The following is a 27,997-nucleotide window of genomic DNA, read 5'->3' as shown; positions in this document are numbered from 1 at the left end:
ACTGCCCACAGTTATTGAAAGTGTCCACCATCATTAACACTAACTACATTTGTAAATTTTTATTTTATTTTTATTTTTATTATTTTTTCTATTTTGCTTTATTTTTTTTTTTGAAAACAAAATTTTTTTTGATTCTGTTCATCATAAACATTTCTTTAATAAAACGATTGATAAAAATTTTTTTAAAAAATCTCTTTTGGGAGTTAGTTATAAATATGTCTTTTGAAATTGGCTCAAAGTTTATCATTCAAATGAATGATACATAATAAACAATTCAAAATCAAGTGTTTGTGATAAGTTAATGAAATTCAGACAACAATTGGAAAAGTCTTTGTTGAATGGTTAACAAATAACAATTAAAAAAAAGAACCAATTTGTAGTTTTTTGATTTCAAATAATTATGCTTTTTTTATAATCTTTCTTATAAATGTTAATTATTTTCCTGTTTTAATCATCAATAAAACATATGAAATAAACAAAATCATTGTTTTTCGAATATCATCAAATTCAAGAATTTTTATTGAAAAACGAGAAATTATTATATTTTAAAATCAAATTTTATTCATTTTCAGAATAGGGTGATTTTTTATCTGGATATAATTTTTGTTCAAAAATAAAAAATGTTTTATTTTTATATAAATCACATGTTGAAATTTTCGAATAAAATGCAACAATCAATGGCAAATATTATCCATTACAGATTATGAAAATAATACCGGACAAGATCGATATCTCAATAACCGCAAGAAGAAAAATTCTGACAAATTTCCTCAAAATATATCTCATTGATACAAACTCATTTGATATCCAAAACTTTCAGGACAGCTTCGTTTGAGCTCAGAAAAAATGAATGATTGAAATATCGGAGAAATAGAAATTTGAGTTTCTTCGAGATTTTGATAATTTTTTTCTGAGCACAAAAAAGGCTATTTTGAAAGTCTTGTATATCACATGAGTTTGTATTGATGAGATATATTTTGAGGAAAATTGTCAGAATTATTCCTCTTGCAGTTATTGAGAAATCGATTTTGTCCGGTATTTTGTGCGATGTCCGGTATTTTATGCAATATCTGTATTACCATTAGAATTCTCAAAAAAAAAAACAAAATTTTTTTATATTTTCTAATAACATTATTTGTTTGAATCAAATCGTCAAATCTTTTTTTTTTTTAATATGCAAATAACTTTGTTTTATCCTATGGATTTTTCGAAATAATTTTAACCATAAATGGATTTATTTGATAAGAAAAAAGTAATAAATATTGGAAAAAATCTCAATAATTTTAATGATAATGCTGATTGTTCAGGTCTTATATATTTTTGTATCAACAAATGACGTATAACCTTCGGATTTTGTAATTAATAAGAATGCATTTATTGTTTAATTAAAAAACATTTTTTTGAAAGATGCAATGTAAATACAGATTTTCAACCATCATTTTTACCAGAAAAGTTTTTCGGTATGCGAATGATAAAAATTTTGAAATCGATACATTTATGACAAAACAAAGAAATGTTTTTTGATCAAAAATGTTCTTCAGTCACTGAACAGCAGCAGATAATTTCTATTCTATTAGCTATTACGGATCACATGAAAAGGAAAGAATTGATGCATATTTCTATAATCAATCTATTTCGCAAAATCGACAAAATGAAAGAAAATAAAATTTCATTAGAAAATTCAGTTTTTCTTATTACGCGCGTAGAATTCAACAAAATTCTTGAAGGCTCACACACGACCAACATTGAATATTCATTTTTGCATGATAGAGTGGAGAAGATGCTTGAAGAGGAAGTTAGAAAAGAAAAAAAGAACGAAATGCTTCTTGTCAGACTGTGCGAATGCAATCTTACACTTTTCGAAGAAAATTACAAGATACCAGATGACTTGATCACATTTTATGTTTCCAAGTTGCTGGCAATTTCTTCAAAGATAGATGCAGATGAGATGACACAGAAAGAAGTGGAAATGTCATTAGTGGCTTTAAGTAATATATATGCTTGGAGTGTTTGACTATTTTAGCTTCTTTGTTAACATTCATTTATTTTTAACTTTTTTATTTTATTTTATTTTATTTTAAAAAATTCTTTCTCTCTCTCTCCCTATTATGCGTGTGTACGCTATTTGCATATGCACATAAATGCCTATATGAATGGGATATGAGCAGGAAATAGAAACAGAGTTGTATTCAGAAAAGATAACAGACATCATTAAGCGCCACCAGCAGCATGGCAACCTTACGCGCCTGGCCTATCAGTCTGCCTGGAAATTTGTGTTTCGAAGGATAATGAGCAACAAGGGCTTTGTGATAGAAACAGCAAAAGAGCTTCATTTTCTGAGGGAAATGGCTGGAGAACTGGAAGAGCTGGGAAAGTGTGTCGATTGGAAGGGAAAAGAAGAAGATAGAAGAGGAAAAGAAGCGAAAAACTTCAACACGATTTTGAGGTGGCTGAATGTGTTTGGAGTGTATTTGTGGTATTTCAAGGAGTTTGAGAAGGAGTTTGAGGGGATTATAAGATGTGTCATCAGGATGGGCAAGGAAGCAAAGGAGAATCACACAGAAATTTGGGAGGAATGCTTTTATCTGTTGGAAAGGATGGTTGTGGTGAGAAATGTGAATATCGACGCATTTTTGAGAAGAAACAGCTGCGAAGGAGAAAGAGAAAGAGAAGAAGAAGAAAGAGAAGTAGGAAAAAGAGGAAAAAGAGGAAAAAGAGAAAGAGGAGAAGAAAGATGTGCATTTGATGCGATTTCTGAGGAGATTATTCAGCCAACGATGAATTTCAATGTGATTTCGAGTTGCTTCTGTTTTTTGCAGAGCGTTTGGATTAGACTGAACCGAAAATGCCGCGAAAAAAGCGAAGAGGAGAAGCGAAAGAAGAGGAAAAGAGAGATTTTTGACAGATTGGAAGCAGATGGACACGAAGATTGTGTTGTTAGCTGTTGTCCATTGGTTAAGAATAATACTTTAAATGTGAAGCCAAACAATAGATTTGTTAATTGCTTCGCATATAAATGAACAATAAAATCCTATCTGTTTGAATTACAAATGGACAATTTTTTTATAATTTCAATGGTATGTGAGAAGGATGATTTGGATGAGAAAGCAATTTATTTATTTTTTCTTGCTTTCATTCAACTCCTTGAGACGTTTATTTTTTAAAAAAGCAAATATTTATTTTGCAAATTAAGATTTTTACAAGTTTTGTTATTGAATCAACATTCGTTTTCTTACAACTTTCAATTAAAATATTTTATATCAGATCGACTTTTTCATTTAATGTTCTGTTGTACGAATGAAAATTGAAAGAACAAGAAGTGAAAATTTTTATGAAAAATTCTTTTATTTTTCTTTTATTCACAACAAATTTGGTTTGATTGGTGCTCATTTCAAGCATTTTTTTCACCGCATCAAGTTCAAATTGATGACAGTTATATTTTAATCTTGGTCGCATGATCAATATTTATTTCTGTGGAAAATAACCCGTTCAAAAAATGGTATTATATATCAGGATACCCTATATTATTTTCTTAAATATTGAATGGCTCATGCAATCGTTGAAGCATTGGTGAATGTATTAATTCCTTCATTGATTTTGTTTCTTATTGGTTGGCTTTGCGGAGTTTTGAGAATTATCGGAACAAATGGCACAGCTATTCTGAACACTTTAGCATTATATTTACTTATTCCATGTGCCATTTTAATTTCATTTTTAACGTATGCTCTGTTAATTTTTGTAATAACTTATTCTTTTTTTAAGTTATCCGCTTACTCCCGAAGATCTTATGTTCCTAATCCCGATTATGCTTCATAAAATTATAATGGCGTTTGTTTTGGCCATTCCATTTATTTTTTCCAAGAGGTATTCAACCTCGGAGTACGTATCACTCTATTTACATTCAATATTTGGAAATTGTATCACATATGGCAAGTATGATATGTTTAACATTCTTTATATTTTAAATTTTTTTGTAAAGTTTTTATCTTGTATCATACTATCCCACTTATGCAATGTCTCTTCTTTGTGGGCTTGCATCTCTTCCGGATTCAGTTATTGGATTTCTCTGGGCTGTTTTCCTTCTGGAATATAGAAAGGAAAAGTTAAAACATATTAATGAAAATAATGATGGCTCTAGCATGACTTGCGGAAAGACTGTTAAAATGATACTTAAAATTGCTTTACGTGTTATCAAAAATCCTATTGTTTGGGGCAGCGTATTGGGAATTATTCTCAACTACAGCGTTCTTCAAACAACTGGTGTTATTCCTTCTTGGCTGATGAAGGTTGTTTCATCTGGAGCAAATTCGGTTCTTTGCGTGTGCATGTACACTCTTGGGGTATTTGCGTATGCACTTATTATTTATTTATTTATTGTTTTGATGCTTTTTTTCATCTCGAATATATTTAAAAATTATGTCTTTTTTTTCGATTGATTTGTGAAATAATGATGATTCAAATTAATTATTGCCATTATCCTCATCATTATCATCATCGGATGAAGCGCCCATTATCCTCCTCTGGCCATCGACTTCGCTAAGCACAAGAGAAGAATTAAGCGAGCATTGTTCCGCAAAAAGAAGCACAACAAAAAAGACACAGTGAATCAATCTAAACTTGTGGAGATGGGGCAATGTTCAGATAACAAGCAAGAAGAAGAAGAAGGAGGAGGAGGAGGAGAAGGAGAAGGAGAAGGAAAGGGAGGAAAAGGAGAAAGCAGCAGTGAAAATAGTAATGATAATAGTAAAGATAACAACAAAGATAAAGACAATGAAAAAGGCAAAGGCAAAAACAGCAGGAATGAAAGCAGTTCTTCGAGCGATCAAACTGATTTGCCAGACACACCTGAGAATGAATTATTAGTGTTTCCTGCTTCTGAGTCTGCAGGCATTGAAAATGAAGCAGAAAAAGATAGCAGGAATAATAATGATGATAAAAATAATAGTGGGAGTCAGGAAATGGAGCGGGCAAAGGGGGAATATTCAACAAATAATGAAGAGCAAAATGAAGATAAAATGGAAAGAGAAGAAAAAACAGCCGGAGAAAAACAGAAGACTTCGAGAAGTCGAATTGTTGTGACTGAATTTTCTTCTTCTTCCTCTTCTTCAAATTCTTCTTCCTCTTCTGATTCTTCAGATTCATCTTCATCTTCTTCATCCTCTTCCTCTTCCTCTGATTCCATTGATGTCTCAGTGAAGACTGAAGATATGCCCAATGTGTTTGTGCAGTCAGCTGCCGAAAGCGAAGCACTTCAATTTGGCCGGTTTTCAAAAGCAGACGAGGCAAAAGAAGGGAAAAATGAAAATGACCCAAATGAACAGAATAGAAGAGAAAGTGAATCAAATAAATCAAGTGAAGATAATAATAAAAGCAATAACAATAGAAGTATTAAAAATGATGATGACAACAATAAAAATAACAATGATAATAACAATAAAGAGAATAACACTAATAACAACAGCAGTATAAGCGACAACTCACCAGAAATGAGGGCAAAAGGAGTGCTTTCGCCGCCGATGACATATCTCGACGAAGAAGGACGGGCACATTCAGTTGCACTGCTACCCAGACAGAATGACGATTCTTTTGTGAAAAGCAAAGAAAAAGAAGAGAGAAAAGAAGAGAAAGAAGAGGAAAATAAAGAAAATAAAGCAGAAGAAGCAGGAAAATCGCAAGATTTGTGTGCAATGCAAACTCTGGATATCACTTCATCATCCTCTTCCTCCTCCTCTTCCTCTTCTTCCTCTTCCTTTTCTTCCTCTTCCTCTTCCTCTTCCTCTCCTTCTCTTTCCTCTGAGAGTAACACCCCTAAACAAGACTCAACAGCACCCATCTCTCCCAAATCCAGCGATTTCAGCTCTCCTTCCTCTTCCACCCAGCCTTTGGTCTCTCATAACAGTTTCTCCGAATCTCCGAATTTCTCCGGTTCCTCCGAATCATCCGAATCATCCGATTCCTCCAACCAAACACTGCAAATTATGCACCCTTCTGCAGAATTCTCACGAGCCGAGTATTCTCCTTCCCTTTCTTCCAATTCTTCTAATTCCTCCCATTCTTCCAACTCATCTAATTCTCCGGATTCGCCTTCGGACTCAAATAATTCCGGCGACCAACATTTGGAGCAGTGTTTTATTCCGGCGTCGTCGGCGCCGCCGAACAAAATCCCCTCTCCGTCCCCTCCGCCAGTTTCTCCTGCACCGGTAAAACTTTCGATCCCAATGCTTATTTCGCAAATTGTGCTCCGCTTCCTCATCGCCCCTGTGTTTATGCTTCCCCTCGCAATCGCCTTCCACCTGGAAAACTGGCAGAAACACGCTTTGTTGTTAATCAGCTGTCTTCCAGTGGCAAATGTCCCGTTTTCTATTTCGAAGGAGTATGGGGTGTATGAAGGAGAAACAGCGACGTCGCAGCTGATTGGCTCGTTTATTCTTACTCTGCCGGTGTTTATGCTGTGGGTGGTGGTGGCAGAGGCGATGTGGCCGTTGAATTAGAAAAGGAGAGGAGGAAGAGAGAGGAAGAAGAAGAGAAGAATGAAAAGAAGAGAGAGAGAAAGAAAGAGAAGGAAAGGAGAGGAATTAGAAAGAGAGAGGGAAGGGAATAGAAGGAATGAGGAATGGAGAATGGAGAATGGAGAAAGGAGAAAGGGGAATATCTTATCAACCACTCTGCTTATTTTGGGACTGAGTTTAAGTTTGATTTAAACATAAACTCGAATTTATTCTTTTTCTTTGACTTTGAATTTATTCTTTTTCTTTGACTTTTTTTAATATTTTTAAGTTAGGGCTTGGAATTGGAATTGGAATTGTATTTGGGGTTGTATTTGGCGTTTGGCGTTTGGTGTCTGAAAATTATTGTATTTTCCATTTATTTTTTTTTTTTAATTTTGAATCAACAGAAAAAAAATCAAATAAATAGAATGTGTTTAATTTAATTTATTATTTATTATTGACAAATATATTTTTTTTTTTAATTTTGTTATTTTTTTAAGAAAATTAAGATATTCATTATGACTTATAAATGTTAGATGTAAGTTATTCATGAATGTTATTTAAAGAAATACCATAATTTTTTTTCAGTTATTCTTCATATTTTTTAATTTTTTTTTATTAAAGGTTTTGAAAATTTATGAAGATCACATCTTTTTTGCAAGTTTGCTTCAAGCACCTTTCTTATGTTATTATTTTTTTTTGACTCAGTCAAAGAAGCATTTATTAGTTTGATAGACTTTCTCTTCATTTTCTTCGTCCATTCAGCTTATTTTTATTTTCTTCTATTTAATTTTTATTTTATTTATTTATTTTTTTTTTTTTGATGTTTTTTGAAGAGTCTATTTTATTTTTCTGTTTGTGTATGCTTAATATTCCCTCTCCATATTTGATAATATTTTTTTTTTCATTTTTTGAATTTAATTTAATTAAATTCAATAAAACTTAACAATTGTTTTGCCTTTCTTTCTTCTTTCCTTTCTTCGTTTGTTTATTTGTTTGTCTTTGTCTTTTTTATTAGTTTGCAATTTGCTTTGAATGACTTGTTCGTTAAAAGCAGAATGCATGGAAAATTCAACAAAACATTAAACAGAAGAAGAAATCTATAAGCAAACAAATAAATAAATAAATAAATAAAAAAGGATAATAAAAGAAAAGAAAAGAAATTTAATTTTTTGAACAAAATAAACCTAAACAAAGAAATACAGAAAAGATAGTGAAAGAGCTGTGATGTGTTAAAAGACATTTTAATATTTTAAATGATGCAACTTCAACAAAAATAAATCAAAAACATGTTATTTTGATTTATGGGCTTTCAACCATTTTATCTTTTCCCGTCTTCATGCTTTTTTCTATTCTCCCATTTATTTATTTTAATGGAAAATAATTCCTTTTTGAAAAACAAATATCCCAAACCACAAGATAAAAAAATAAAACAATAAAAATAACAAAAAATGGCTGAAAACAAAACAGAATTAAATTACATAAAAAGTTAAATATCAAAAAGCAAACCTTTCATATAAAAGCCAACTTTATTTTATCCTTTTCCTTTACTCTTCTCCTTCTCTCTCCTTTTCTCCTTCCCTTTCTCTCTTCTTCCTTCTTCCTTCTCTCTTTTTTCCTTCTTCTTTCTTCCTTTTTTCAACTTTCTTCTTTCTTCTTTCTTCTCCTTCTCTCTCTCTTCCTTCTCTTTTTCTTCCTTCTTCTATTAAACCCTCTTCCATACAAGATCCACATGGAAATCAGCTGGATATTTCTTGTTCTTTTTGTCCTTCACAACTTTGTCTATTTCCCTTTTTGTCAGGCGAAGAGGAGAATAATCAATAAATGCGGTGTTCAGCCAGAACTGGAAGATGGGCTGAAGAGAAGGGGAAAGGAAAGAAAGAAAGAAAGAAATAGAGAGGAAAAAAAAGAGAGAGATAAAGAACAGAAAAATATAATGTTGTTATAAAAAATCTCATTCATTTATTCATATCCATTATCTCTTTCTCCTTCTCTCTCTTCTCCTTCTCTCTTTCTCTCTTTCTCTCTTTCTCTCTTTCTCTCTTTCTCTCTTTCTCTCTTTCTCTCTTTCTCTCTTTCTCTTTCTCTTTCTCTCTTTCTCTTTCTCTTTCTCTTTCTCTTTCTCTCTCTTTCTCTTTCTCTTTCTTCTTCTCTCCCTCTTCTCCTTTTCTTTCTCTCTTTTCTCTTTTCACACACACACACAAATACAAACACACCTTCGTCTTATTTCTGAACACAAATTTCAGATCTCCATTTAATTCCACACTGAATCCGCACAAATCACAGCATGTCACTTCTTCTGGGTCATATTCCTTCAAATTCCCTTTCTTCTCCTTCATCTCAATTTCTCCTGATGTTTTCTTCGCTTTCTTCTTGTTTTTGTCATTTTTGCCATTTTTGCCATTTTTGCCATTTTTGTCGTCTTTCTCCTTCTCGTTTCTTTCTCCTTCTCTTCCTTCTCTTCCTTCTCTTCCTTCTCTTTCTCTTTCTTCCTTCTTCTCCTCCACCTCATAATTATCATGCTCGTCCCTTCCTGAGGCATCTATCACACAAACTCCTCTTCTGTTCTCTTCTGTCATCTTCTCTGCATATTCACTCCTTTTGATCCCTGCCATCTCAGACGCATAGTCAAAGACTACCGAGTCGTCTTGGAGAATCGTGAAGGTGGGGACTTTGTTTTGGAGAAAATTTAAAGATATATGGAAATAAAAAGAAAAAAAAAAAAAGAGAGAGAGAGAGATAGAGATAGAGATAGAGATAGAGAAAGAAAGAAAGAAAGAAAGAAAGAAAGAAAGAAAGAAAGAGAGAGAGAGAGAGAGAGAGAGAAAGAAAGAAAGAAAGAAAGAAAGAAAGAAAGAGAAAGAGAGAGAGAGAAGAATTATATTGTAAATAAATAAATAAATAAATTGTTTCGAAGGAAAGATATAAAATACAATAATAGAAGCAGAAAAGGGAAGAAAAAATAAGAATTCAAATAAGAAGAAGATGAAGAAGGAAAAGTGGAAGAAGAACAGTTAAAAAATTTGAAAAACAAAAGAAAAAAAAAAAGAAAAGAAAAGAAAGAAAGAAAAGAAAAGAAAAAGAAAGAAATAAAACATCTTCTTCTTCTTCTACTTCCAAACCGAATTTCTTGTTCTTCTTCAAGTAAGGAAGAGGAGCAATTCTGACTGAAAGCAAAAGAAGGCGACGAGAAACGAGAAGAGTCGAAGGAAAAGTGACTGGAAATTTAGAGGGAATTTTGGGTTTGCATTGAACTATGGAAGAAGAAGAGGAAGAGGAAGAGGAAGAAGAAGACGATGATGATGATGAAGTTTGTGATGAATTTACTTCATTATTTTCATTTTCTTTCTTTTCTTTCTCTTTCTCCTCTTTTTCCTCTTTTTCTTTTCCCTTCTCCTTCTCCTTCTCCTTCTCTTCTTTCTTCCCTTCTTTCCCCTCTTTCCCTTCCTTCTCCTTCTCTTTCCCCTCTTTCTTCTCCTTCTCCTTCTCCTTCTCCACATTAATAATCAGCCCCTTCTTCGAATCCACTCGATCCAGTGTCATTTTCTCCTCTACAGGAGCTGGTTTCAAAATGGCATTCCACATTTCTGGGCGGAGGAGAGGGAGAGAAAGAGGACGGTGGAGATAGCGTGTGAAATACTCCACATAGCGGATCTGGGAGGGGATGGTGAGACCCTGAGGGAGGGAGGGAGAGAGAGAGATAAAGATAAAGATAAAGAAATTGAGAGAAATGAGAAGAAGAAATATAAGAATAAAGAGAAGAGAAAGAGAAGAGAAAGAGAAGAGAAAGAGAGAGAAAGAGAAAGAAAGAAAGACATATATGTTAAGATGCATACAAATCAATAAATAAATTCGTAGGGAAATAAATGCATAAATTGAGAAACAAAATCAATTGATTTTTGGAATAAAAATTACAAAAAGTTAAAATTCAAAATAATTCAAGTTATTCAAGTTATTTCCATTTCCATTTCCATTTTTTTTTTCCGTCCCTTTTTTCCCCCTCTTTTCAAATAAAAACTATTTTCCTCCATCTATTTTCTCATCTTACACACACACACACACACACACATACATACATACACACACACACACACACACACACACACACACACACACACACACACAAACACAAACAAACAAACAAACAAACAAACAAACACACAAAATATCTACTCATCCTCTCATTCACATCACCCACACCTTGCTATTCTTCGTCCTAGCGTGCCCGTAGTATCGCATCGCCCCTTCTGCCGAGTCCCACTGGCGCTGATACAGAAGCAGGCAGCATATCATCAGCCCCGTCCGCCCTTTTCCGGCTTTGCAGTGGATGATACACACATTCTCCGGGTCAGCATTCATCCACGCATCCTCAAAGAATGAAAGGGAATATAAAAAATAGAAAGAAAGAGAAAAAAAGTGAGAGAGAAATAAATTGCAAGTTAGTAAAGAAAATTTTGATTTGTTGGATTCAATTTTGATTATCATTCAATGAAACACATTGGATTATAAATTGAAAAATGTTCATTTAAAAATTAACACAATTGCATTTTATCATTCATATTGCATAATCCAAACTGCATCGTGGCAAAATGCCTCCATCATCTCAAATCGTGGGCAGTTGTGATCCGCAAATGGGTAGCACCCAACTCTTCCTTCGAAATTCGAATGATCATATTGTCTGTTCGATTCACAACATCTAGATATTTTTCAAAAAAATAAGTTCATTTTTTTAGAAATGAGGATCAAATCAAAACAATTAGTTAAAACTATCAAATTTTTAAATTACATGTATGACAAACAAATTGTACAATCTGTAATGATCTTTGTGATGAAAGTTCAAGAACTTCTTGACTAAATCCATTGGATTTCGATAAATAACTTCCACTCCTGAAGAAGGATATCCCATCGCAACAATTCTGTTATTTGAAATATCGTAAATAGATTCATAGAAATAATAAAAACGAATGTGTTGAAATCGATAAATAAAATAGCAAAAACATTAAAAAGTTTGAGAAAATTTCACAAGAGATAACAACAAAAAGAAAAAATGCATTTCAATATTTTATGCATACCTTGGAGTTATATCTTCATATTTAATGGATAAAACATTTGCAATTCGAAGTGAAAATGAAAATCATGAACGAAAAGGTTCATCATTTTCCTAACGTTAAAATGATAATTGAATCATACAAGCAAGATCCAGTTCAAGATTAAGTTGAGTGTCCTTATGGCGACGTTTCTCAAGAGACACCAATCTTCTGAAAAAGTTCATGAAGTTTTCTCACAATTAACAAACTAAATATGGGAATATGAAAAAATAAAAAATGACAAAATTTCGATATCGAAGTAGTTATTTTCATTTGTAAAAAGCAATAATTTTAAACTATTATGAATATATGGTTATAAGCAATTTCCTTTATCAGAAATTTTCAATTTAGCTTGTTGAGACAACGATTCAAATTACGTGTTTTGTACATTAATGCTACATTCAAAACATTTATTCGAAGGGAATACTTTTTTAAACCGTAATTACGGGCCTTTGAGAAGCGTTAAAATGATCTCAATTTTCCATATCAAATTGTTCAGATGCTTTACAGTTTAGATGGAATTAAGTTCTCCGCTTGTTGTTCGCTTTTCTCCGTTAATTGATGAGCCACCGAAGATTTATTCAAAGGCATGCAACTTCTGCTGTTTTTTGTGTGGTTTATTTGAACTTTATTTCGATTAGTATCAACATGTTTTTAAATGTTTTTGTGGAAAGGATGATGATTGGAAAGGTGGAAGCGTTCAGTGCAATCGGTGCTATTGTTGGTTTTCTCTACTATTTTTATAAAATTGTTTATATTTCTTGAAATATGCAAAAACTGACAATGCATGCATTAAATAAAATATTTCGAGATATTCAGCAGGCATGTGGCTTGCTTGAAAGCACTAAATATTTCTTCTTCCGAGCCGTATTATTGTGAATTTTGTTCCGCAAAATTTATTGATTGCCCATGCAAAAAGGTGAGAAATTGATTGTTCTTTATTTTTTCAATTTTTTTTAATAACAATGAAAATCAACATTTGCTCATATTCACAGAATTGGGCTTGCAACAATGATGAAATTATTTTCATTCCACCAAAGAGACGATGGGTGCATTTTGCGTGCTCTCAACAATATGATCTAATTGAAAATTGGTTTGAGCTGTGGTTTGTAAAACATATTTTGTAATTTCAATAAAACTAAATTTTAAAAAAATAAATTTTTTAATGTATTTTTATTCTAAAAATATATAATTTTCTTCTTTTCCAGCGGTACAGCTGTTGAGGAAAGTTTGAAAGAGTTTGTGGAAGAACAGATCAGAGAAGAAGAAGAAAGGATGGAAATGTCAAAAGAAGACAATATTCACACAATTTCATTAAGAAGATCAGAAATGACTTCAGTTAAAACAACAGCGTCGGAGGCTTTTGATAAGGATAGAAAGAGAAAGGGAGAAAAAGCAAGGAAAAAAGGAGAAAGAGTAAAAGAAAAAGAAGACAAAGAAGACAAAGAAGAAAAAGAAATCAATACAAAAGTTAGAATGAAAGGAAAGGAGGAGGAGGAGGAAATGAGAAAAGAAAATGAAGAGAAAAGAGATTCAAATATCAAAGAGAAGGGGAAAAGCGACAAAAGAATGGAAGAAAGCGAAGACAGAACCGAAAGTGCAGAGATGATCGAAACAACATCAGAACAGAGCAAAAAACACAAAAAAATCAGAATTCGAATAATAGTCAAAAAGCACAAAAAGCAGGTAATTCCAAAAGAGATTGAAAAAGAAGAGAAAAAGGAAAGTGAAGACAAAAATGAAATGGGTGAAAGAGTTGAAGATGAAGAAGAGAAAAAAGCAATAGAAGGAAATGAAAGAGAGAAAGGAAAAGAAAAGAAAAAATTGGTCAAAAGAGCGAAGAAGATCAAAGATATTTTAGAGAAAAAGAGGAGAAAAATCAGCAAAAATTATGAAATTTCCGGAGAACAACTCAAAAAATACAGGAAAAATCTCAAATTTCACAGAAAACCTTCCAAAAATACCCGAATAAATTCAAAAAAAGAGCATAGTGACATGACTCAAAAAGAGAGAGAAACAGAAGGAAGCAACATCAAAAGCGAAACAGAAAGCGAATTTGAGGAAGAGGAAGAACTGCAACTGGGAATTTTGTCAACAACACCCTCTGAAACAAGTGCAGACGATGTTAACACAGACACATGGGCAAACAGCGTCGAAGGAAAAATATGTTACACATTTTGAGTGAAAATGTTTGATGTTAAAAAGATTGGAGAGAGAGAGAGGGGAGAAGAAAGGAAAGGAAAGGAGAAGAGAGGAGAAGAAATCGCATTCATATCAATTGAAAAGAGAAAGATTGCTGTTATTCCTTTCTAATTTATGATTAAAAGGATGTTTTATGTTCAACGCTGTTAATTGCTAAGATAATAAATTTTTCCATCCTCTTTTATTCAAGTCAGATTAATATTTTCTATCAAAAGCATTTCCATTTGTTATTTCCCAAAAAAATAAAAAATAAAAACAAAAATAAAAACAAAAATAAAAACAAAAATTTAAAAATTAAAATATAAAAATTTTATCAAAACAAAGTTATTCAAATGATAGCGAAAACTTCAAAAGACTAAATGAAGCACCATGGTATATGTCTAAATTTTTTTGAAAAGTTCTTTTTGTTTAATTTTCAAATAAAGAAAAAATATCATATTTCGATCAAATTTCAGTTCCCACTTACCAAATTTCACTGTCATGAAGATAAAATATTGGATGTGTAATTATTACTATTTTAGTGAAGTTTCGTTTGTGGAAACAAAAATTTGATTGAAATACGAATTTTTTATTTTATTTGAAAATTCAACAAAAAGAACTTTTCAAATAAATTAAGACATATTATTGTTGATTGCATCAGAAATATTTGTATTTTTCTCTTTTGTCAGTGACGGTCAGTGACTGTCAATGACAAATTGTGACAAAAAATTCAACAGACATTTCCTGACAAATTAATACACCAAAATTTTTCAAAATCAAAAAACTTTCAAACGTAATCAAAAAGCTATCAAGCAAAGTCGAAAGTTCGAAAAACTTCAAAATGGACAAAAAGTTGACAAAAATCCATAAAAGTCGAAAAACCTTTTTCTTTGTGGAAATATCAATGATATTTGTTATTGAAATGATTTTTCATTTCTTTTCCGATTTATTTTTGTGCATCCTTTTATATAATTGTGAAATAAAAAAAACATGACAAGAATTCTGACACATTTTTGTCTCATTTAAACTGAAAGCACACTTCTTTTCAGAATATTTCACAAAGAAAATTTCAGATTTATTTTTTGCATATTCAATGAAGAATGAAGAACACAGTATTGGCTATCTTATATCGTGTTTTTTTATCACTAACAACTCTTTTCATAAAGGAAAGAAATGTTCTAAGCCATGTTTCAAGCTAATTATTGAGTTTATTTTGGTTGGAAATCTTCAAAATTTGCAAAAAACAACATAAACATTGCTGATTATATTCACAAAAACAAAAGAATAACATGTGTGATTATTTTTTAATCACAACATTTTTCGGGGTGTTTAATCATATCGAAAATTCATTGTCATTTGCGAAATAGTCTTTTTTTTAAATTAAGAATGTTTTCCATCGTTTCAAAAGTCAAAGTTTGACTTGAAAAATACGGTAGAGGTGTATTGAGATGTTTCTTTTCCTTTTCAGAGTTCATTTTTGAATATTCATAATAAAAATTCAAACCGAAAATTTTTACTAAAAATAATATGGTTTCAAAAATAATTTCCTATATTTATCTTTTATTGAATACTCTTTATTAAAATTTCGTTTATTTTGTTAAAATTTTGATTTTGGTTGAAAGTTTTTCGATTTTGGTTGAAAGTTTATAGATTTTGAATTATTATAGGTCCATCAACTGTGAATGAAAGATATTCGACTTTGAATAATTTTAGGTGCATTTTGTTGGGTGCTTGATTTTCAAAAATAAAAAAAAGTAATTTTTTCAAAATAATAAGTTATGTTAATTATATATTTTCATAATAATTGTTTTTGTAATTGATAATTGTGAAATCGTAAAAAATTACCATGTTTGACAAATCATAAATATCTTGTCAGTCTTTTTGACATTGTTTCAATTATCTTTTGTCATATCCAGAGGTGTAAATGAAAAAAATCACTCAACAAAATCTGAGATTAAATCAGATATTAAAGAGGAAACTGACATTCTTCAAATACTCTCATTTAAAAAATCAGATATTCTTGGAGGAGCAAGAAACGATTCAAGCACATTTGTATTTGACCCTATGAAAGTTGTTTGATACAGATATCGCACAAAATACCTGACAAGATCGTTTTCACAATAACTGCAAGAGGAATAATTCTGACAATTTTCCTCAAAATGTATCTCATCAATACAAACTTAGTTGATAAACGAGACTTTCAAAGCAGCTTCATTTGTACTCAGAAAAAAATTATTTTTAAAATCTCGGAGAAATAGGATTTTGAGTTTCTCCGAAATTTCAATATTTATTTTTTCTGAGCACAAAAAAGGCTATTTTGAAAGTCTTGTATATCACATGAGTTTGTATTGATGAGATACATTTTGAGGAAAATTATCAGAATTATTCCTCTTGCAGTTATTGTGAAAACGATCTTGTCCGGTATTTTGTGCGATGTCCGGTATTTTGTGCGATATCTGTACAATTTTTTGAAAAAAAAAATTCTTTCTCAAAATTCTCTTCTAAAAATTTTAATTTCGTTTTTTTGAAAATTTTCATTTTCGCGACTGTAAATATTTCAAAAAAGAAAACTTTATTTCCGTAATTAACATGTGTGATTATTTTTGAAATCATATTTCTTCAATCAAATATTTCGGTTCTAAAATATTTCATGAATATCAATATAATAAAATTGAAAAGAAAAAAGGTTTATTGAATGCATTTTAATCTTTAATTAGGAAAAACCATTTGTTATTAAAAACAGTAATCATGCTTTTTCTCTTTTGAATTAAAATTTTCATTCAAAAAACTTTCAATATTTGAAAAATCAACACCCCGAAAAAAGTTATGATTTCAAAAATAACAACCAACATAAAACAATCCCAGAGGTATTTTACAAAATATCAATCATTTGATATTGTTCATTTATGAATATTCAAAACAAGGCATCAAACGTTCTTTTTGATTGAAATAGTACGTTTTCAAAAAATGATCGCCCATAAAACTCATTTATTTATTTCACAGAAAACAGTCCTTTGCCATTTAAAACTGTATTGTCCACATGTTTTTGAAAAATTTGTCAATTTTCGAGATTTCGGCTTTCGAAGATCGAAGAGAAAACACTTTCAAATAATATAACATTTATTAAAGCACAAAAAAGTGAAAATGTACGTCCTTAATAATTGTGTCCCCTCTAATTAATTGTTTAAAAAATTAAAACTTCAAAAACTCAAGAGTCTTTCATCAACATTTTGTTTCACAAAACAATTGCGCTCACTTTTGTGAACAGATTTGATTTGAAATTTTCATTTCAGTTGAATAAATCTTTTGTGAAACTTTCTTAAAAAGGAGTTTCATTTTTGAAGAATAAATCAATTATTTATTTGTCATTTTCAAATTCAATAGAAAATTATAATTTTTAATCTTTGAACTGTTTTTTATTATTCGACAAATGATATAAAAAAGAAATAAAAGAGAAGTGAAAAAAAATACCACCGCAGAAATACAAGAGATTCAACTGAACAAGAACAAAAAATATGATTCTTTATCATAATTTATCAAATTAAAAAATATAATTGTTCCAATGAAAATAACACATCATTAAATTTATTATAATTTTTAAATAATTTCTCTCTTTATTTTTTATTCATTTTCTTGTTTATGCATTTCTTTTTGTTTTCATTGGAGATTTGAGAATGCAAGGATGGGTTATGATCTTTTTATTTCGCGAATAAAACGGAGGAGAGCAGGGTTACAACAAAGAAAAATACCACAAATGAAAGGATAATAATAACACTACATGTATTCGAGTTACTTAAAGTTATATAATCTGAATGATTTGTTGGAATGATTATCAATTGTTTTGGATGCCAACAAATTTTGGAAATAAGATTTGAGCAGTCTATCAACCATATGCATCTATTCTGAGAGTTCTATCAGGAGGATGAAGGAAACAACATTTAAACTCTTTGTGGCAGCGCAATCAAAAGCGAGACTTTTTCAATAATCTTGCGATTTCTCGGATTCAAGCAACATTCAGCAACCGACACAGCATGGAACCTTCATAATATTGTATTTTCTCATAATATTATTTCCTTCTGTTTTTTTGATGGGCATAGTGATGGACAGTTACGAATGAATCATTTGTGAATTTATGATGCCAGCTCAACAAAATATGAAGTTGGAAATGACATTTGGCTCGATAGAGAACATATCCATTGGAGCATGGACTTTGGAGGAATTTAACAAGGAAAAATAATTGAGAGCATTTGCAAAAAGAAGATTTCTTTCAATTGGCAAACAGCAAAACTCGTCATTGATCTGAAAGAAAGAAGAAAATTTCGCAGTCGATGGGGGAATGTTGTTGATATTCTGTGGAAATGATAATATTTCTTCGAAAATGACAAAGTCTCATCTGAAATGTTTGGAATCATATTTTGTAATTTTTTTTTGAATATTTTGAGTGAAAAATCTATTTGTATGCTTGATAATCATTAATTTCTTATTTGAAATTATTTGAGGCTATTTTGAGAATTTGAAGAAAAAAATTGTATATCATGATGATAAAATGAAGAGTAATATGGGCTATGTTGTTTTTTTGATTTTTCACTACACGTTCTTATCTGGCACAAGGAGCGAATAACGCAGCAATAGAATGATGAACTTTGTGCTTTTTATCATTGCATGCGTCTTTGCTATTGATGAGGCAAAAGAAGCATCAGCTAAGGAGATATGCGAATTGGATGCAAATTTTATGTTTCGACTGTCAGGGGGCAGGAATGATAATTATGAATCAGAAAATAATCAGAATAGCAAGATATTATCGACATTTGTTGCTGTGAACAGCTCAGTGAGCACAGCGAGTGTGTTGCAGATTCAGCAGGAAGGAAAAGCTTGTTTTTTGGCTTGTGAGGGGTCAAGGCTGGATATCAAAGGATGCATGATTTTGATTTCATCACAAATGAGCCCATTTGCGGTGGATGGAGGAAGCATCCATTCAGTGAATCTGATGATTGGAACTTTGAAGCCATTTGCACCAATTCCGCGACTTTTTTGCTCATCTTTCAAAAATTCTGAGAGAGATGGAACAGACTCGATAACTCTTCGAGACTCGTCGTTTTCATCATTTGAATTGGCATCTGCTCCATTTCTTGCACCGAATACGAGCTGCTTTGTGAAAGCCTCTGACTTGAAGATGGCAAATATTTCTGTTGCTTCAGGAGCACAAAGAGAAAAGGATTCGAGAGCGAGAACAGAAACAACGATTGAAGGCTGCTCGTTTTTCAGAGTTTGGGATGTTATTTATGGAGGTATTTTGAGGTCAGTGAACAGCCCATGTGCCTCGCTGAGAGCAACAAACACCTCATTTGAGTGTTGCTTTCGAACGATGAATGTTAATGAATCAGGTGGACGCAACATGACAAGGTGTGAACTGGGAGCAAATGAAACACATTCTTTCACGGATTGCGAATGGTATCAAACGGGACATGTTGTATCTGGAAGTGCTATTTATTTGAATGGAAATTCGACTCTTGAATGTGAAAGATGCTCATTCAAGAACATGAGTCAAGTTGGCGATGGAACAGTTGATGTTCAATCAGCAGCAGGTGTGAAAATGTTAGGCTGTAATTTCACAAATTGCTTGGCAGAAACAAATACAGGTGGAATGATAATTTATGAGCAAAGAGGAGACTATTTTTTTTCTGAATGTATCTTTTTTGAATGCAAAGCATATAATCGCTATGCAGGAGGATTACGAATTCAACAGTCTTCTGGAAATGAGGATGAAACAATTGAGAAATGCAAATTTATTCGCAATGTCGCAGGATCATTTGGTGGAGGATTATATATGGAAAGACAGTCGAATTCATATATAATTTCTGAATGTGAATTTGAAGGAAATTTAGCAAATGGAACAGGAACAGAAATACTAGAAGGTGGAGGCGGAGGAATACGTTTAAATTCAGCAAGTTGGATGAAAACTGAACCACCTCCAAAATTGATATCGTTTTGCTTTTTCAGTGGAAACAAGGCAATAAATGAAGAAGGTCATGATGTCAAAATCAAAAATTATTTTTTGAAAGGTTCACCATTTGAGTCATCGTTCTCAACAACCCCCTCAAAGAGAGTATTTTACAACGACAGCCAAACAGATTTTGATTCATGGCTTTTTACAATCAAAACAACATTTGCCAGAGCAGATGGGATTACAGGGCCTGTGTGTGGGACAACACAGATCAGCCCCTGCAACACGATTGAGCAGGCATTCAACATGATTGAGAAAGGAGCAGAAGGAACAGTGAATATTCTTCAATCGACCTTTTCTTCAACGGCTCTATTCATTGGAGGGGGAGATATTACATTCAAAGGCGAAAGCGAGAGCGAGTGTGTCATTTCCACAAAATTGCTGAATTCACATGAGTGTTTGTTCACATTGGATTCGGGATCGATGGGATTGACTTTGGTGACAATTCGACACAACAGCGCAGAATCATCATCTTCATTGTTTGCGATGCAAACAGGAGCACAGAAACTGACACTGAAGAATGTGATCATATCAGGGGCAGAAGAAGGGCAGAGTCACACATTTGATGTTTCACCATTCAAAGTGATATTTGAGAAAATGAAGATGGAAAACTGTTTGATTGAGGATATTGGACTGGGAGATTGCACATTGTTTGAGGAAGAGGAGGAAAGTGGAGTTGGGAGAGGGATGCTGGGTAATGTGACGATCCAAAGGATCTGTCGGATGAGAGGGGATGGGGTGATATTCAGCACTGAAAGTGAGAGAAGCGATTCATGGGAGCTGGAGAACACCACATTCAGAAACTGTGTGTGTAAGGAAGGGAATGGAGGGAGCATTGCTTGGAGTGTTGGTCAAAGTGGGATACTCAAGATTGGCAGAGGAGAGGTGACAACATTGATTGGAGGATGTGGGGCAGAGAAGGGAAGTGGGGAGGAGAAGGGAAGAGGAGGAGGGGTGTATTTGGAGTTGTCTTCTCCTTCAGTTGTGTTTGAGATTGTGAATGTGGTATTTGAAAACAATCAAGCTGTTCATGGAGTGAATGTGTTTATTGCTTCGAATCAGCTGGAATTGGTTCCGAAAGGGAGATATGGATTTGTTTCGCTTTTGAGCGAGGATGTGCATGAAGTGGAGGGAATGGGAGACACGAACAATGCAACACTGGTGATTCCGATTGTGTGCTATCTCCTGGATGTTCCGAGGAGTGAGATCTATGTTTCAGCTTCGGGAGCTGATCATCCTCGGTGTGGGCACACATTTTTCGAGTGCCGAACACTGAGCTGTCCGATCGAAAGGGAAGAGAACACACCAGGAGATGGAACAACAACAGCGACAGTCAAAGTTGGAAATGGAGTTGAGGTTGGCTCGACAGTGATCTTTTCGAAAATGGCAAGAGTGATTGAAGGAACAGGGGATGATGGATCACTTGTGGTTAAAGGGGAGGCAGCGTGCAAAGGTGAAGAGGAAGGATGCATTGGAATGTTTGTGGTGCTGAAGGAAACAAGGATGAGGAAGATTGAGCTGGTGATTCCATCTGTTCTTGAGCATCATGAGGCGATATTCCAGTTGAAAGGAGAAACACTGAACTTGAGTGAATGTGTTGTTGGATTTGGAGTTGGAGTGAATTTTGTGGAATACAATTTGATCATTGTGATATGTGGAGAGGCGAATGTGACTTCACTGAGATTGGCATCAATGAGATTTGGAAAGCCTGTGATAAGAGTGAATGGGGGATGGTCATCTGTCTCGTTGAAGAATGTGGAGCTGAATGACATGACCTTTGAAGGAGAAAAGGGATTTGTTGTTTGTGAGGGAGGGAGCACACTCACAGCAGAAAGTGTGATTGCCAGTGATTGTGAAATGGGAGGAAGCAGCTTGATTTGGGCAGGGAGCAGTTGTATTGTTCGGATGAGTGAATGCAAGTGGAATTCATGTAATTTTGTTGATTCAGGGATAATAAAAGGAGTTGAGGCAAAGGAGACATCGATTTGGGGATGCAATGGGAGCAATATCAGAGTGAAGGAGGGAGATGGAGGGATGGTGAACGGAGTGGCTGCAGAAGGAGGCTTCGTGGATGTGTGGAACACGAGTATTGAAGGATGTGTGGTAGAAAAAGGGAATGGAGGAGGGATGAGAGTGGAATTGAAAGGGGATGCACAACTGAAGATCAGGAGTGAAGAAGTTACACTGATGAAGAAGTGTTCGGCTGGACTGGAAGGGACAACGAATGGAGGAGGGTGTGGAGGAGGGATGTGGGTAGGGATTGAAGGAGAGAGATATGGGTTTTCAGTGAGAGGAGTGAGGTTTGAAGAGAACAGAGCAAGGAGTGGGAGGGATGTGTATGTTGTGTGTGATGATTTGAGGAGGGTTGTGAACGGAAGTAGTTTCTCATTCAGTGGAGGGATTACTGATAGAGAGAATTCGCTGAGTGGGATAGATAGACAGAAGTTTGTGAGTGAGGTTGATCTGTTCATATTCATTGATGGTTACAGCTCATCTGTGATTGAGGTGGAGAGTGAGAATGGAGACAATGGAATTTGGTGTGGGATGGAGAACTGTCCATGCAGGAGTGTGGATTATGGGATTGGGAGGCTTGGTGGAGAGGGAGAAAAGAAAATTGTTGTGTCAGGGAGTACGAGTGTTGAGAAGGTGGGAGATGTGAGTGGAGTTCGGATTGAAGGAAAAGGCAACACGAGAATGAAGGTGGTTGTGGAGAAAGGAATTGAAGGAGAAGGAGAAAGTGTTCTTGATTCGAAAGGAGTGAGTGTGTTTGTGAATGTGGAGTTTCAATTGCCTGGATTATTTGAACAAAGGAAGGATGTGGTGATAAGCTCATCAACAGTAAGAGGTGTTTTGGAGATGGAATTGTGTTCGTTTGGGATGCAGGAAGGGGAAGGAGAGGAGATTGAATATCGAATCATCAGGAGCAGTGGACAAGCTGTGAGGATGAAGTGGGTATCTATAAATAATATCAGGACAAGAAAGTGCCTGATGGATCTTGCTCTTCTTGGGATGGAACAGAATGGAGGAGAGAATGAAGTTGTGAGCATCAGCAACTGCTCATTTGGGAGCCTGTTGGTTGTTGGCGCAGATGAATCAGCTGTGATATGTGGAGAGGTGAAGAGGGTGATGAAGATAGAACAGAGCAACATGAGTGACGTCATAGGAGGAGAGAGCATGAGTGGAGGGGCAGTGAGGGTGAATATCCTTGATTCAGGGATGATTCATGTGAAAGAGGGGATGATGGAGAGGTGTTCAGCAGAGAAGGTGAGAGGTGGGAAAGGAGGATGGCTGTATGTGAATTGCAGTGAAAGGAGAGGAGGAACGCCATTCAAGTTTGAGGGTGTGAAGTTTGCTGAGAATGAGGCATTTGTGGGGAAGAACATGTTCATTTTGGATTCAGATCTGAATGCGACAGTGAGGAGTGAGACATTTGCGATTGATGTTGAAGAGATGGAAGACGATCCGAATGAGTTTGTTGGAAGCGATGAGAAGCGGATGAGCACAGATCTATTGAGATTTGTGATTGAATACAACAGTGAGAGGATTGTGGTGTGGGAAAAGGGAGATGATGTTGTTCGATGTGGGAGTGAAGAGGATCCGTGTGAGACATTGGAAATGGGATTGAAGCACATTGAGAGAGGAGGAGAGAGAAAAGTGGTGGGAGTGAAGGCAAAGATAAGAGTGGAGGGGGAATTGATTTGAGTGGGATTGAAGTTGAATCTGTGGGAGCGGGATATGATGAGATGGAACATGGAAGAGTTGTGTTGGGGAGTGATGGAGAAAGTGGAGCAAAAGTGTGTCTTCGCAACAGTGGAGCATTCACTCTGAGAGCGCTGGAGATGTGTGTGATGAATGTTTTGGGAATTGGGGAAGCAGGGATGATTGTGAGTGAGGGAGGGAAAGTTGAATGGGAAGACTGTTCGATCACATGGAAGGGAAAGAGAGAAGGGATGGGGAATGTTGCATTTTGCATTGTGAAGAAAGGGGAGCTGGAGGTGAAGAGGTTCAAAGTGCTTTCGTATTTTGGGAAGAGAAGTGCATTTGTGGTTGGTGGAGAAGTTGTGAGTGTGATTGATGAATTTACAGTGATTGAAGCCACATTGGAGAAGGGGAGTTTGTTTGAAATTGAAGGAGAGGGGGCAAATGGAGGAGGTGAGATGAGGATGAAGAATTGCAGCATTGGATCAGTTGAAGGGGAAGGAGCTGATCCAAGTGTTGTTTCGAGCAAGAGTGGGAGTGGAGTGAAGCTTGTGGTGGAAGATTCGCTGATTGAAGGGTGCAGTCGTGGGAGAAGCACAAAGGGAGGGGTGATGCTGTTTGAGTTGAATGAAGGAGGATGGTTCGATGTTGTGAACACGAGTGTGAAGCAGTGTGGATGCTCTGTGAGCGAAGGGAAAGGAGGTGGGGTGTATCTGAAGACTGAATTGAGGGGTGAGTTGGATTATGTGTTTGATGGGGTGATATTCCGAAGGAACACAGCAAGGATTGGGAATGATGTGTTCATTGTGTGTGACTGCATCGAGAGGCAGATCAACGAAACACAGTTCAATCTCGACTTCCGTGATGTGGAGTTCATCAGGCAGAATGCGATCTATGGGATGGATGCGGGAGAGCACAAGGAGGAGGCGATGGACTTGATGAGTCTGATTGTGAAATACCAGTCAGACACGATTGTGGTGTCGAGCAAAGAAGGGAAAGGGGGAAGCAACGAGCAGCAGTGTGGGAAGCCTTCACTTCCTTGTGCAACGATTGGGTTTGGGCTGAGGCATCTGACACACGATTTCTTCAGCCAGGTGTTTGTTGACGAGGAATCTGTGATTGATGAGGAAATTGGACTGGACACACTCACGCTGAGCGGGATGCATGAAGTGCAGAGTCGAGTGGTTGTGAAAGGGAGGATGAATTGCAGCAAAGAAATGATTGTGGAGACAAATGGGCAGGTGTATGTTCGATGGATACAATTTGCATTTGAAGAAGTGGAATCAAAGCCAACTCCACTTCCAACAACACATTCATTGTTCATGAAGATAAGTTCGGGAAAGACATCGATCAGCATGTGTTCACTTGAAGGAGTGAGCTCGGCTGAGAGGGAAATGGTGGAAGTGCCATTCTGTCTGATATTTGTGGAAAGAGGGAAATGCTCAATGGGGAATGTGAGTGTTTCGTGGCTTTCATTTTTGAGTGAAGCAGCCATGATTATGGAAGAGGATACTGAAGTGAATGGATTGACACTCAGAAATATTGAGGGAAGCAAAGGCTGTTTAAAGATCAGTGAAGCTGGGAATTCGAGAATGGAAAAAGGATGGATGGGAAGGGCGAATGGCGATGAAGCAGAAATGAAGAACAGAGAGAATAGTGAATTTTCATTTTCAATTCTGTCATCTTCATTTGAGAACATCACATGTGTGGATGAGAGTGCAGGTGTAATTGATGTTGAGGAGATGGAAGGAAATGTGGTGTTTTCGAACTGTTCGTTTGGTGGGTGTTCATCAAAAAGAAAGAAAGGGAAGATGATATCACTTTTGATGTGCAAGAATATTCAGATGAGGCTGTGCTTGTTTGATGGAAAGGAAGAAAGAAAAAAAGAATTGAATGAGGAAGTGGATGTGTGCAAATGGAATGGATCAGTTGTTGAGGTGAAGGAGAGCTCAGGGGAGATAAAGGATACGAGTTTTGTGAACTGCTCTGATGGAGGTCTTTCTATTTGGGGAGGAAGTGTGGAGATTGAGATGGGATTATTTGAGAACAATAACCCATCCATAGAAAAATATCTATCACTTCGAAGAAACATTCTCTGCTCAGATTCTGGAGTGTTGAACGTGATGAGTCTGAAAGGAGGAGATGGATTGGAGAGAAATACATCATTGTGGATTCTAAATGAAGGATGTGAAATGGGAGGGATGATTGAGGAGAGAGCATCTCCACTGTTCATTCCAGTTGTGGAAGAGGCGAGGAATGAGACAGCATCTGAGGGAAGAACAATGATCACTTTGATTGGAAGGCTTCTTCTCCCCTGCAATGTTTCGTTGAAGTTGAGCTTCAGAAATGGAAGGGAAGAGGTGATTGAGAGCTATGGGATTGGTGAAAAGGAAAGTGTGTCAGAGAATGAAATTATTGCAGTTGTTTCATCGGCTCAGATGGGAGCAGTGGGAGAAGAGACAGAAGTGTCTGTGAGTGTTCTGTTTGGAAAGAAAGAATCTCCTTCATCGACTGATTCTTTCACTCTGAAGAACAGAAGTGAAACTCAAGGAAAAGGAGATGACAGAATTGTTGAAGGAGGAAAAGAAGGAAAATCTTATTGGATGTTTATTGTGATAATCATGGGAATCATATTGATAATCGTTCTTGTTGTTTCCATCATTCTGGCCATTCGGTGGAAGAAGGTGAAGAATGAAGCAGAAGATCTGAGAGAGATTGTGAATGGCAACATCAGAAAAGATCCGAAGGCATTTGAAATAGTGATGATGGAGATGTCGCCTGAGGAGCAGTGGAGGAGGGCAGAGAGGGAGGCAGAGAAGAAGAGTGAGGAAAGGATCAAGAAGAGGGAATATGCGAAAAGCCTTCAACATTCAGAATCGTCAGAACACTTGCTGAGTGAGAGCGGATCGACTGAATACATCCTGGGGAGAGATTCAGACAAGATCCCAGAATGGGCATTGGAGAAGGTTGATGAAAAAGAAGAGGAAACAAGGAAGAGAACTCCATCACCCTCCATCTCATCCACTTCAACCGCTTCAACAACTGATTCAGATTCCACTTTTGTTCGAGCAGAGAGTCTGTGTCCCACCACCTCATCGATGTCGAATCTGGTGGATGCAATGGCCTGTTCATCGCCTCATGAGAAGCTGATTGTGGATTTGAGGGATTCACTGTTCATGCTGCTTCATGGGAGGAATGAGAAGAAGGAGATGGCGATTGGGAGTTTGAAGGAGAGGGAACAGACAGCTGCACAGATTCTGTTCTGGGTGGCGAATGGAGCACTTCATTCATTTGATGAAGAAAAAGAATTGCCTTCGCTGGCCAACCTCAGTCCTCACATTGTGCTGTTCTCAGAGCACATGGTGATCTGCATTGCCCTCCACTCCGACTGCTCATCTTCAGATGATTCCGATTCATCATCCATATCTTCGATGTCCATGGTTTCTTCATCCTCGTCAAATGTTTCAGTGATGAGCGAGAGATTCACCGACTCACCACCACCCTCATCAGCGTTTGAGGATTGTGAAGACAACAGGAAGGAGTGTCTGAGGTGGAAGGCGCCCGAGCTGCAGATGAACAAGAAGATGGGAGCAACAAAGGAGTCAGTGGCATTCTCGATTGGGATGATGGTGTGGGAGTGTCTGACACTGGAGATCCCGTTTGGGGAGTATGAGGCAGAGGTGGCAGGAGACAAGATATCGAAAGGAGAGAGGCCAAATGTTGAGAAGATCCGAGGGAGTGAGCTGTATGAGCTTGTTTGGTCATCGATGGGAAAGGACTGGAACGATCGTCCGACACTGAGCGAGATGAAGCGGGAGTTTTATGGGCATTTCCCTGCAGGGGCTGTGATTGTGACGATGTCGGATGCGATCTGTGAAAGGGGTGGGGGGAGCACGAGAGAGGGGGAAGGCAGTTTTGTGAGTGGGGAAGAAGGCTATTCGACAGTTTTTGAGAACACATCAGAGACAACAAAGAAGACAGAAAAGCAGGAGATGAAAGAGCGGTGAAAGTGAGATGGAAAAGGGGAATGTGAAACAAAAAAAGAGAGAGAGAGATCAAAGGAGAATGTGATATTTCTTTGCATCGAAGAATTTGTGAAAGAGTTTGTGAGATGTGTTTTGTAATTTGGTTGTGGTTTTTTCTTTTTCAAAGGATAAGTGGATATTCATAATTTGTTGAAAAGAGGAGTTTGTTTTATTTGGGATGGAAGTGATTTGATGATCACAATCAGCTGCTCACAGCTCAAGGGATGATTGTTGCCGTTGTTTGAAAACGAAATGAGGAGCAACATTTGTTTGAGGAAAGATGAGCAACTGACGGTTTTGTTCTTTTTATTATTTATGTTTGCGATTTGGATAAAATGTCAATTTGTTTTTGAATATTTTTTTTTCCTTATTTAAATTCAATTAGAAAAACGAGTTTTGAAACTGAAATCACAATAAATAATCCACATACATATTTGTCCACATCACGTCTATACGTTTGCAAATATTTTTGAATTGTGATGTATTTGTTAAAAAATTGATAACTTATATTTC

At 35.4% G+C, this 27,997-nt stretch overlaps 6 protein-coding genes across 6 annotated transcripts; 5 read left to right on the top strand and 1 right to left on the bottom strand.

Moving 5' to 3' along the window:
* The first annotated feature begins 1,196 nt into the window (after positions 1-1,196).
* MONOS_16288 (uncharacterized protein) lies at positions 1,197-3,481 on the top strand. The gene is made up of 2 exons (XM_067869203.1): positions 1,197-2,008; positions 2,169-3,481. The coding sequence occupies exons 1-2, from the start codon at positions 1,514-1,516 to the stop codon at positions 3,018-3,020; spliced, it is 1,347 nt and encodes a 448-aa protein (XP_067730553.1). The 5' UTR covers positions 1,197-1,513; the 3' UTR covers positions 3,021-3,481.
* A 47-nt stretch (positions 3,482-3,528) lies between these two features.
* Positions 3,529-7,445, top strand: MONOS_16287 (putative Auxin Efflux Carrier (AEC) Family Protein). The gene is made up of 4 exons (XM_067869202.1): positions 3,529-3,719; positions 3,763-3,828; positions 3,980-4,348; positions 4,505-7,445. The coding sequence occupies exons 1-4, from the start codon at positions 3,544-3,546 to the stop codon at positions 6,489-6,491; spliced, it is 2,598 nt and encodes an 865-aa protein (XP_067730552.1). The 5' UTR covers positions 3,529-3,543; the 3' UTR covers positions 6,492-7,445.
* A 26-nt stretch (positions 7,446-7,471) lies between these two features.
* On the bottom strand, positions 7,472-11,782 carry MONOS_16214 (putative voltage-sensor containing phosphatase). Its single transcript, XM_067869127.1, has 9 exons — positions 11,679-11,782; positions 11,561-11,573; positions 11,288-11,404; positions 11,064-11,184; positions 10,689-10,856; positions 9,611-10,163; positions 8,705-9,159; positions 7,998-8,343; positions 7,472-7,943 (listed from the first exon to the last, which is right to left on the bottom strand). The coding sequence occupies exons 1-8, from the start codon at positions 11,758-11,760 to the stop codon at positions 8,194-8,196; spliced, it is 1,659 nt and encodes a 552-aa protein (XP_067730551.1). The 5' UTR covers positions 11,761-11,782; the 3' UTR covers positions 7,472-7,943; positions 7,998-8,193.
* A 19-nt stretch (positions 11,783-11,801) lies between these two features.
* MONOS_16213 (uncharacterized protein) lies at positions 11,802-14,039 on the top strand. Its single transcript, XM_067869126.1, has 5 exons — positions 11,802-12,162; positions 12,217-12,299; positions 12,395-12,494; positions 12,571-12,680; positions 12,784-14,039. The coding sequence occupies exons 1-5, from the start codon at positions 12,091-12,093 to the stop codon at positions 13,754-13,756; spliced, it is 1,338 nt and encodes a 445-aa protein (XP_067730550.1). The 5' UTR covers positions 11,802-12,090; the 3' UTR covers positions 13,757-14,039.
* Positions 14,040-18,695: 4,656 nt separating this feature from the next.
* Positions 18,696-23,462, top strand: MONOS_7950 (uncharacterized protein; the record flags this gene model as incomplete). The annotated part of the gene is made up of 1 exon (XM_067878317.1): positions 18,696-23,462. The coding sequence occupies one exon, from the start codon at positions 18,696-18,698 to the stop codon at positions 23,460-23,462; it is 4,767 nt and encodes a 1,588-aa protein (XP_067730549.1).
* Positions 23,463-23,503: 41 nt separating this feature from the next.
* Positions 23,504-27,997, top strand: MONOS_7949 (uncharacterized protein; the record flags this gene model as incomplete). The annotated part of the gene is made up of 1 exon (XM_067878315.1): positions 23,504-27,997. The coding sequence occupies one exon, from the start codon at positions 23,504-23,506 to the stop codon at positions 27,464-27,466; it is 3,963 nt and encodes a 1,320-aa protein (XP_067730548.1). The 3' UTR covers positions 27,467-27,997.

This window comes from Monocercomonoides exilis (genome assembly GCF_001643675.1).
Source record: "Monocercomonoides exilis strain PA203 chromosome Unknown scaffold14-1859848, whole genome shotgun sequence".
In the NCBI taxonomy this organism is placed as follows: domain Eukaryota; phylum Preaxostyla; order Oxymonadida; family Polymastigidae; genus Monocercomonoides; species Monocercomonoides exilis.
This window is presented reverse-complemented; position numbering and strand designations above follow the sequence as displayed.

What these genes read in the sequence shown, in the direction of transcription:
- MONOS_16287 (XM_067869202.1), top strand. Translation starts at nt 3,544, where the DNA reads ATGGCTCATGCAATCGTTGAAGCATTGGTGAATGTATTAATTCCTTCA. An exon ending in CTTCATAAAATTATAATGGC is followed by an intron (nt 3,829 to 3,979) that starts GTTTGTTTTGGC and finishes TTTTTTGTAAAG; the next exon opens with TTTTTATCTTGTATCATACT. An exon ending in TACACTCTTGGGGTATTTGC is followed by an intron (nt 4,349 to 4,504) that starts GTATGCACTTAT and finishes CATCGGATGAAG; the next exon opens with CGCCCATTATCCTCCTCTGG.
- MONOS_16288 (XM_067869203.1), top strand. Translation starts at nt 1,514, where the DNA reads ATGTTTTTTGATCAAAAATGTTCTTCAGTCACTGAACAGCAGCAGATA. An exon ending in GTAATATATATGCTTGGAGT is followed by an intron (nt 2,009 to 2,168) that starts GTTTGACTATTT and finishes GGATATGAGCAG; the next exon opens with GAAATAGAAACAGAGTTGTA.
- MONOS_16214 (XM_067869127.1), bottom strand. Translation starts at nt 11,760, where the DNA reads ATGAACTTTTTCAGAAGATTGGTGTCTCTTGAGAAACGTCGCCATAAG. An exon ending in AGGCATTTTGCCACGATGCA is followed by an intron (nt 10,857 to 11,063) that starts GTTTGGATTATG and finishes TCATTCTTTGAG; the next exon opens with GATGCGTGGATGAATGCTGA. An exon ending in CTAGGACGAAGAATAGCAAG is followed by an intron (nt 10,164 to 10,688) that starts GTGTGGGTGATG and finishes TCCCTCCCTCAG; the next exon opens with GGTCTCACCATCCCCTCCCA.
- MONOS_16213 (XM_067869126.1), top strand. Translation starts at nt 12,091, where the DNA reads ATGGAATTAAGTTCTCCGCTTGTTGTTCGCTTTTCTCCGTTAATTGAT. An exon ending in CACCGAAGATTTATTCAAAG is followed by an intron (nt 12,163 to 12,216) that starts GCATGCAACTTC and finishes TATTTCGATTAG; the next exon opens with TATCAACATGTTTTTAAATG. An exon ending in GAAAATTGGTTTGAGCTGTG is followed by an intron (nt 12,681 to 12,783) that starts GTTTGTAAAACA and finishes CTTCTTTTCCAG; the next exon opens with CGGTACAGCTGTTGAGGAAA.